Source organism: Palaemon carinicauda, chromosome 40 (assembly GCF_036898095.1).
Source record: "Palaemon carinicauda isolate YSFRI2023 chromosome 40, ASM3689809v2, whole genome shotgun sequence".
In the NCBI taxonomy this organism is placed as follows: Eukaryota; Metazoa; Arthropoda; class Malacostraca; order Decapoda; family Palaemonidae; genus Palaemon; species Palaemon carinicauda.
The window spans coordinates 20,868,359-20,879,409 of NC_090764.1; the positions used below are offsets into that span (position 1 = coordinate 20,868,359).

General features: G+C 34.7%; 2 protein-coding genes across 2 annotated transcripts in view; both read right to left on the reverse strand.

Annotated features, from left to right (window-relative positions):
* LOC137631593 (uncharacterized) overlaps positions 1-11,051 on the reverse strand; it is a 219,671-nt gene that overhangs the window by 93,897 nt on the left and 114,723 nt on the right. The gene's annotated exons all lie outside the window — the stretch shown is intronic.
* LOC137631995 (uncharacterized) lies at positions 3,788-5,251 on the reverse strand. Its single transcript, XM_068363985.1, has 2 exons — positions 5,097-5,251; positions 3,788-4,653 (listed from the first exon to the last, which is right to left on the reverse strand). The coding sequence occupies exons 1-2, from the start codon at positions 5,106-5,108 to the stop codon at positions 4,084-4,086; spliced, it is 582 nt and encodes a 193-aa protein (XP_068220086.1). The 5' UTR covers positions 5,109-5,251; the 3' UTR covers positions 3,788-4,083.

The following is an 11,051-nucleotide window of genomic DNA, read 5'->3' on the forward strand; positions in this document are numbered from 1 at the left end:
AGAGAGAGAGAGAGAGAGAGAGAGAGAGAGAGAGAGAGAGAGAGAGAGATCAATGGTTACCAGACCAGACCATAAACAAAGAATATCAAATTTACACGAAAGAAAAAATATTTGGCAATAGAGTTAATTCATATACCTTATCTCTGTTAAGAACTCAAAGTCTGTCATTTTAAGAAGCGTAAAACAAGATTGAATAAATTCAACCTAATCATGATCACACAATTACACTTCATAAGAGTAAAAATAATGTTGATTGACGTCACAGATCGCACAGAACGCGAACCTTCTGCGAAAAAACAAAACAGCAGCCATTCTTCTTCTTTGCATAAATGGTTCTTACCCGAGTTGCCAACGGTTCCAAAGGCCAAAGTTATAAGCAAACCACTCCCGCCCACGCTAATGTTACCACTTCTTGTTCCTTTGGATGCTGGGGGGGGGGGTGAAATCTCGAATTTTACGTTATATAAATAATAATAATAATAATAATAATAATAATAATAATAATAATAATATTTTACTTTAATTACACTGTTGCAAAAACCCTAACTTTAATCGGAAATTCTCAGTAAAAATATACTGTTCTCAGCCGTACTTCAGTAAAATACAGGCGACTGTAATTTTACCCTTATCTGTTATTATCTTTTATGAGTTGGTGACCGTAATATCACTCCTTTACGTCAATATATCCATTTTTAAAACGGTAAATGCCTTGCAACATTTATTCCAGGATATTTACCGTTTTTTTTTACGCAAATTTTCAATAGTGTACCGTATTCTAATACACAAGTCATTTTGAAGTAATCCTACTTCAAGCACCCTCTGTCGACAAGCTGTTTATTTAAAAGTACCAAAGGGGTGAAACTCATAAACCTACGAACAAATCTGGTTCCAGGATGCACAATATAAGAATAGCCAGTCCAGCAACTTGCTAGGTGTAATACACATCCAAAAACTTGTTTTAGTTCCTAAAACGTAAATGATTCCAGGTATATTCGACGTACTTGCTATCAAATTATTATCTAATTGATAAATGACATGATTTGTCTGCTTCATGTTTTCTTCCGAATTAATTATCATAAAACGCATCCAGTTAAAGTGTGTCTTTTCCTTTACACCCTGATTGCACGCACACACACACACCCAAAGACACTCACACACAGGTATATATATATATATATATATATATATATATATATATATATATATATATATGTATATATATATATATAACATATATATATAATAATAAAAAAAAATATATATATATATATATATATATATATATATATATATATCAGACATATACGCATATATTAACTCCTAATAGGAGTTGACTTCAAGAAAAAAAAAAGCTGCTTTATACATGCAAACAAGCAGCAGGGCGACAAAACTCTGTAAATAAACCGCGACACCCATACCTTTCCCAATTTAGGACTTTTCCATTGTAATACATCTACCACTCCCTTTACCCAGAATTTCAACGCCTCCGTCTATTCCATCCTCTAAAAAACATATTAAATAATGCCAACCCTTCACCAAACTAATCTAAAGGACTTTAAAATATATTCTTACCCTGTTAAAGCTTTTTAGACATTTTAGCCTTAAATTTCTCATAATCTTATCCTTCTTACTTCCTCAGGGTCTACAAAAGTAATTCTACAGCTTAATGGCCCCACCTTCTTTCATTCGCATTAAATCCCATGACTTTTTCATTTAGAAGGATTGTCTCATTAATCCCCTTACTAAATTTTAGAAGAGGATTTCATTCGTACTGATCTTGTTTTTCAAATATTTTGCAAACACACTCACTTTCCTTGCTTCACTTATTCTGCGAATTCCCTTACGTGTTATACTACCCTTTTGGTAGATTTACTCCGAAAACCTTAAATTCCACCGACATTTATATTATCATTCACACAACCCGGTTCCCAGTTTTTCCTTATCATTAACGCCGTATATTGAATCGCAATCAAACCTAGAAAGTGCAAAAGTTTGAGGAAAATAGCGGTGGATTAGGTTCAATGCACTCTCGACAATCCTTCTGTAGAGGTGCATGGAATAGCTAATGTTGTGCATAATTCTGCAGCTATTATGTAGGAATGTACCAAAAGCAATGCATTTTTTCCTGTAGATCGACCCCTGTCAGAAAAAGATTCTTCATTGATAATGTAAATATCAACCACAATGGCATTTAATACCGAATTCTACCTTGGGAATATATATCCACTGGAATTCATTTATGATAATAGCTTCTGGCTGGGCAGAGATTCAAACCCCTGCCTTCCTCAGCAGAAGCCATGCCTGCGAGAACTCTACCAACTTAATATGTGTATGTGTGTTCACAAAGACAGACAGACACAAACATACACACATACATATACATATATACTATATATATATATATATATATATATATATATATATATATATATATATATATATATATATATATATATACTGTATATACAAAATTTCACTCTGCCCTGGGATCACACACCCATAGGGAAATCACTTTTATAACAGGTAGGGCCTACTTCTGCCAAAGAAATTATTCGAACCTTAAATTTATATATAATCTATGTTCCTCGACGCGGAAATTACCTACTTGGCTTGAATATAGACGTTTTATTTTTTTGTCTAATACAAATATCTGATCTCTTTCTTTTTTTTTTTTTTTTTCTTTTTTCTTTTTTCCTGGCGCCCATAGGTGCAATCATATGCACAATAACTTTCATATCATCCCATTATTCGGGAGATTCCTTAACGTACACTGTTAAAAAAAACAATAATTTTAAAGGGAAATTCTCCGTAAAAATCTACTGTTTTCAGCCGTTTTCCAGTAAAATACAGGCAACCGTAATGCCTTACTTTTATTATAACACATAGAACTCCACTGTTATCCTTTAGAAAAAAAAAAAGTTATCATTCAGGGAAAATAGTGAGACTATTTTATATATCCCTGATTCATTAAAATGATGTCACTTTTATATTTTTGTCAGGCTTATTCTGTATATGCGTTATGATTATTTATTCATATATTCAAATTATTATTTGAAATGTAATAACCTTAGTACAGATCAAAACATTCAAATAATTGATGATTGCCAGAGTGTACCCAGTAAATTTCTGACTGTATTAAGATCGTGATAATAATTACCCAGTTTTGTTTTGAGTGTACTTAAGAGACCTTTGGATATTCAGTGTTTTATATATTGCCGTCTTGGAGTTATATAACTTTCTCAGAGTTCGGGGTTTAATATTTACAAGTATAACAGATTTGATGTAAAAACAAAAAGGTGAGTTTGGAACTCGAGAGATTGTGTAGCTTGCCAGCCCTAATATATATATATATATATATATATATATATATATATATATATATATATATATATATATATATATACAGTATATATACATATATATATATATACATAATTGTATATACATAGATATATATATATATATATATATGTATATATATACATATATATATATACATATATATACATAATTGTATATACATAGATATATATATATATATATATATATATATACATAATTGTATATACATAGTATATATATATATATATATATATATATATATATATATATAATTTCATATTTTGGTTCCCAGATACGGGACCATAGCATGATATAGTATACTATATTTTTTCTTCATATATAAATTTAATATGAAGTAACTCATCGTCTTCATATGTACAGGTACACTTGAAAATATGCATTAGAACTCTTAATAAATACGATTATGGGGATCTAAACACTCAAGAGAATAATAAGAACTTTTATTGCGAAGCAACAAAAAGACGATAAAATATCTATGACAATATATCTTCCTTTTCTAAGCGTATGCTCGAAGCAGGACACCTTATTGTAGGACTAATGAGCCTCTTCTTCACAAAAAAAAATTACAGTTGAAGGCTCCACCATTTTCCACGATGGACAACAAACACCAGAGAAGCTGGAAGTATCAGAGAAGGGAAAGAAAAAGAAAAGGAAGTTTACGAGAGGAACTATTATGACAGATGATAGAGAGACAACGTTAAGAGTAACATTATCTACATTCTAAGGGAAATAGTTGGGGTCTGGGAAGAAGTTGGGGTTGAAGTTGGGGTTGAAGTTAGGATTGAATTCGCCGTTGAAATTGGGGTTGAAATTCTGTGGTCCGGGACCGAACCGGGTCCGGCTTTCGGCGACGTTCGAATCGTGGTGGGATGCGGTGTCAATAACATCGGGGAATTGCCTGTTGAATTCGGGATTGAATCGCTGGTTGTTGAGCCACTGTTGCTGGTTGTGCACGAACTCATTTCTCCTCTGGTGCTCCAGAAGCTCCCCGAAGGAGGCTGTGAAGGGTGAGGACCCGGTCCTTCCGCTCACGAAGGGGGAGCCGAAATTGTTGCGTGAGTAGTAGTCGAAGCCCCAAGGATAGCCATACCCAAAGGTTTGGGGGAAGTTGGGGTAGTAATAGTACCACCTCTTGCGGCGGGCGGCTTCTTCCTCAGATGGGCTTTGCTCGGAGGGCTTGGGGTCGGCTGCGGCCTCACCTTCGGCAGGGGCGGGGTTGGCAACGGGGGATGCCTCCCCTTCAGGGCGGGCAAAGGCAGCCACACCCATGCATAGCACCACGCACAACACCTGCGGAGAAAACCAACAACATCTCAGCAGCATCATATATTATAGGCTTTTCAACTTACAAGCCATTCTCCTCTTTTGGGATCATATTCTACATTTCATTCAATCTCACGATCACTTCATATGAATTGATATCTATTGTTACTAGGTAACTACTTTTTTAGGAATGACTGTGTCTGTATATCATGCAAATATAAATCACTTGAATACTAGCTTATAATTCAGACACATATATACATCACCTATACAAGAATCCTGAGACTTCTAAATGACACCTCAAAGCAAGATACTACAGTGGACCTTAATTTAAAGAAGAGAAGACATATCTCAAGATTATATAAAAACCTAGAGGGAACTTAAAACGTTACAGAAAAATAGACACAAGCCCTTAGACTCTACAGTAAAGGACCAGTGGAGTACTGCAGGCATGGTCCTTCTCGACTTACCAAGAGCTTCATGATAGTGATGATTAGTTGGTTGGACCTGGAGGAAATGCGAACTGTGATGTGGTTCGAAAGACTGCGCGTATATGTAGCAGCCTCCCCCTTGCAAAAAGTGCCGGCGTCACCACGGCCTCTTTTTAGGGGGGAGGGGGTTATGGAACCTGGTCTTCGATAATCTGGACCTATGGGTAAGATGGGATGGTCTCGACGACCCGTAAGAAGGAAAAATGTCAAAAGTCAATTTCCTATTAGAATAAGCGAGGAATACGATCTCTGGCGTTTTTATCTAGAAATGGGAATTATCCTGCAACTAGGCAGTTGCCGGGTAATAATGGAGCTGACCCTAAGGGTTGGGGGGAGAGGGCTAAGGTGACGTCATAAATAGAGCACATTTTGTTTTTAGATAAAACGGTTAGTCTATAATGACAGGGCATAGCTTATCGTGAATGCCCTAAGCCAGCATCAAAGGGTAGGTATGTATATACTTTTTTTTCTATTTTCAACATTTCTACTGGATGATATCCTTTGTGATTTAGTATATACTGTATCTTACATACTTGGAAGTGTACTAATAAGGGATAATTTGGCCAACTGAAATCTTGTGCCGTCTTTTGATGCGTAATGGAACCTTTAAATGGAGCGGAATTTTTCATCAAGTCATATAAAGTCAAACCAAACAGTTCCCTGTTTAAAAAGAACGTTCATAAATGCAGACATCAAATCTAAAGTTAAAATATTACAAACACGTAAAGACAACTATATATATATATATATATATATATATATATATATATATATATATATATATATATTAGAGAGAGAGAGAGAGAGAGAGAGAGAGAGAGAGAGAGAGAGAGAGAGAGAGAGAGGAGTATCATGTACCTTGTTTGTCTCTACAGCCCCTCCCATTTGGATAAAAGACTTGTAAGTAAGTATGTATGTATGTATGTATATTAGAGTTTCTGCTCTACCAAACTCTTGGTTACCAATCCATTACAAGTAAGAATAAACAAAAGATTCTTCTTATCTTTTTGTCTATGCTGGAACTCTTCATACTTTCCGAACATAAATTTATGTTGAAGAAATATGGCAAATCTAAGGGCTATTCAAATGATGCAACCTCTGATACTCTTGAATTTATTGCGTAATGTTTACCAGCACCTTCACAAGACAACACAGAGAGAGAGAGAGAGAGAGAGAGAGAGAGAGAGAGAGAGAGAGAGAGAGAGAGAGATGAACTCGTCCTGTTGCTGGTCCCTCTGAACTTCAAGGTCAGGATTCTTTTACAGTTGAATATCTAACTTTTTTAACGATAATGAAAGAACCTCCTCAGGACGTCTGTTTCTGAGATCAAATACTTCATCTTTATATATCTTTTATTCGTTATCATTTCAGAGTATAAGTCAGCAGAGAAGGGATTTATAAAAAAAAAAAAAAAAACCGTTTTGGGACAATAACATTTGCCTTAGTTAGAACCTACCAGACTGCTTGAAATATCGTTGCTTTTTGACCTTGAATATCAAGATGTCTGTTTTTGCGGGAGAATTTCGAATGTCAGAGGGCGATTGAAGGGGGTCCTAAGGACCTTGAGTTTCCTTCTCTAAGGGTCGATACTCAAATGAGTGAGAGAGAGAAAAAAACAATAGGGATTTGCGCACTATCCTCAAGGAAATTTTTTAAAGAGAATATAGATGGTAATTTATTTTGCACTTTGTAATAATTTATCAACATTAAACTAATAATGTCCCAGTTTTTCTTTTATTTAGATTATTTCAAGTCGCCGTAATAAAGGCATAACCCAGAGCGGCATCTTTTTTAATTCAAAAGATGATAAAAAAAAAAAGACGCTCCACTCTGCGCAGCAGATTTTGAAATTGTTGACTCGAATTTCCTTTGTACTTTTCATCAGTCAGGATTCAACCACACCCACACACAAATGCAATTACTATATATATCCAATATATATCTTTATAGCATTATACCTGTTGCAGTAACATGGTGTGGCTCGTAAAAAGATAAATGTTATTCATTGCATCATTATCATAACTTATTATTACATGCCAAGGTTGGATCTATGGTTGAAAAATCAGAATGCAACAAACCCAATTAATACTTTTAACTGCTAAATCCTGGATATAACTTCAACAGCATTTTAGCCGGTTCATTAATTTACTCCAAAGGATCAACACTAGCCATAGAACATCGCCAATCAGACTGCGCAACTCACCTCTTATCATGCAGCCAAACTCTTTTTTATGGACTTTGGGCGATATCTTTTCTAATATCTCCTCCACTTCATCTATCCAACCCTTCCTTCCTTCCTTATCGTTTCCTCTTTCCACCTAATATACAGAAATTGGATAATCTTTTCACCAATCTACTATTTATCGCCGTCACAGCACCTTACGAGGTGTACTGTAGGCACCATAGATAATCTTTGCAACGTTCCCTGAGAACTGGGCTTCCCCCATTTTTAAGTCCTCAACTTTCCCTTTGTTCTTACTTCCTTTCTTCCATTTTGCTGTCCAACCTCTTTAAACTTTCAATTCATATTGCAATTACCACTTAAGCTTATACATCACTTTTTATAATTCTTAATGCACCTTGAAATGCACTTACTTTCCTCCCTCACCAAATTTGATTTGCCTCTTCTCTCTTCCTGTAATCAAATTTACTCGTAAAATTTTAGAAGAACCTATTGGTTTACTGTCTATACTAATAATTACTGCTCCTTCATGGATCCTATTTATCATCATTTCCTTATTCTCATTTCCGTTTACTATGAATTTCCCACATCTTCTAAATGCCTTCAAACTCGTTCACTTATCTCTGCAATTTTCTTTCACTATCTTCATTCAATGTTGCATCATTATCATTAAAAACTTCATTTCCTATCCTAACACTTTGCTCCCATATCAACTGACCTTTCTCAGACTAATCACATCACTGAATCCACTAAGGTAATAAATAGCCATAGAGGCATAATAAACAATAATTTCAGGTCCTTTTACACATTTAGACGTGTTTATATCATTCAAATAAGCCATATGTTTAAATACCTTAACGTCTGGATTCTCTCTTATACCTCGGGGTCAGAGACCTAAAGGGGAACAACTCAAAGACAATAGCTTCTGGCCGGCCAGGGAATCGAACCCTGGTCTAGAAAGCTGGCATGACAGTGACAATATCATTGTCGTGGCAGCTTCCTAAGACCAATGTCATGCCAGCTTCCTGGACCTGGGTTCGATTTCCTGGCCAACCAGAAGCTATTATCTTTGGATGGTTTCCCCCTTGGGTCTCTGATCCTGAAGTATAAAAGAGAATCCAGGTATTAAGGTGTTAAAATATATGGCTTATTTGAACACTCATGTGTATATATCATGAGTTACATGTATGTTATTCTCTCATAGAATGCGATGCTTTGACAGTTTTTCCATTCTGGCTACTCTATGTCACGTAAGTTAAATCCAAGTCAATATTTATTTGCTTTAATGGAAACCCTCAATTAATACTTTAGCCAATAGGTTAAAGCCATTTTCCTTGACATGTGAATATTTAATGGTAGAGTAACACAATAATGTTCCTTTTTACCATGACTGACCAGTACCTTTCGTACTAGTGCATATGCTAATCGAGTAACTTAGCATTGGATGAAATTCTTTACTTTAAAATGGCTCCTTCTTTTCTCATCAGAATTGCATAGGAGTATGCAGATTAAGGGGCAGTTTTTATGTTGATCTAGTTTTTTCCTTTTTTTTATTCAAAATTATCATGCATGTATTCAATGAATGCAGGCCGATCTCATTTCTTTTATAAATAATTGTATAAAAACTTGCTTCCTGCGTTGGTGACAAACGAAATTTCAACACTATAAATCAAAATATTAATGCAACCAAAGGCATTTAACCTCATTAATCAAACTTTTTCTCCATAATCGTTTTACCATACCATCATATCTCTACTTCTAGCAGCTTTCAATACTGCTAATTACAAACGTGATAGGCAATCAATTCCTCTCAACAATATAAAAAAGTAATATATATATATATATATATATATATATATATACATATATAAAATCATTATTATTATTAGTTGGTAAGCTAAAACCCTAGTTGAAAATGCAAGGTGCTATAAGCCAAGGGCTCCAACAGAGAAAATAGCCAAGTGAGGGAAAGGAAACAAGGATAAAGTAAATATTTTAAGAACAGTAATGATATCAAAATAAATATTTCCTATATAAACTATAAAAACTTTAACGAAACAAGAGGAAGAGAAATAAGATAGAATAGAGAGAGAGAGAGAGAGAGAGAGAGAGAGAGAGAGAGAGAGAGAGAGAGAGAGAGAGAGAGAGAGAGAGAGAGAGAGAGAGAAATATTCTCCATAGCAACCTATAACAACCAGGTAGAAAATAGTAAAAGAGAAAATATAAATCAGAAACACTTTTCTTGCAATTATACAAAGTAAACAAACATTTTGATGTACTAATGCAACATTAAAGATGTTGCAGCTGCTACAAGTGATCACTGATAATTAATTAAAAAAAACTATACCATTTTATAAAAATGGAAAGCAATAATTAACAGACGATTCAAAAAATCAACGTTCATATATCGTTAATCGTAAATATCTGACATAGCTCTGATTTGAAAATGTGTCCAGCGTAGAATTTGAAATTTACAAACGAGATGGAAGACTATACCAATCTCTTTCTCGTAATCAGAAGCACAATTCAAAATACATCAATAGGCTAGCTAGTTTTAGGTATATATTTATGATACGCAGAATTTTTTATGGATATTTAGTAGATCCCTTGCTACAAAATATGGATCAACTTCCATTTTTTAGTTTTTTTCTATATTTGGCAGTGATATTTTTAAACTGATGCGAAAATCAGTTTAATTTCAAAGGGAGCATAAAAAATTTGACTCGATAATTCAAGGGCAAGTTCTTGATGCTTCACAGCAATGGAGATTGTTTTTGTGGCGAGATGCAATAAATAAAAGTTGCATTTCATTGCATCAAGAAGACGTATGTTTTTATTAAGACGTATGTTTTGATTATGATTATTTTTTACATCGTACGATTCAGAGGAGCGAATAAATCTATATAAAAAGCAGAGAAAATTTGGGTAAACGGCTTATTTCATTAAGAAATACGAACACAATTGAAGACACATTTTGATGGCAAAAACCAAAGGTTCTTTGGCTTTTCTCAATTAAGATATTATTATTATTATTATTATTATTATTATTATTATTATTATTATTATTATTATTACAAGCTAAGCTATAACCTTAGTTGGAAAAGCAAGATGCTATAAGCTCAAGGGTTCAATCAGGGAAAATAGCCCAGTGAGGAAAGGAAACAAGGAAATAATAAACTACAAGAGAAGTAATAAAAACTCACATAATATTCTAATATTTATGTTGATACTAATGCATCAAAAGATACAGCATTTCAATATACTAAACCCTTACGTTGAAAAATTGAGATTAAAAATAAAGATGACTTTTCTTATTATTTTCAGATCCTTAAGATTTCTACTTGGTTCGTGTTTTAAAGGTTTATAGGCCGCTCATGAATGGCAGAGGCAAGGGAAAGTGACATTTCCCTATCAAGCAGGACAATACACTAAAACCTGACCATATTACATAAGGTAAGCGCCCAAGCCCCTCTCCGCCCAAGCTAGGACCAAGGAGGGCAGGCAATGGCTGCTGATGACTCAGCAGATAGACCTATAAGCTTCCCCCCCCCCCCATCCTTAGCTCACAAGGATGCTGAGGTTGCAGCGACCAAAGGAACTAACAAGTTTGAGCGGAACTCGAACCCCAGTCTGGCGATCACCAGGCGAGGACGTTACCACCAGGCCATCGCAACCCTAAACAATGGCCATGGTCAAAATTTAAACCAGGTTTTAAACTCTAATGCCAGGTCATAGCGTACCAATAACAAATT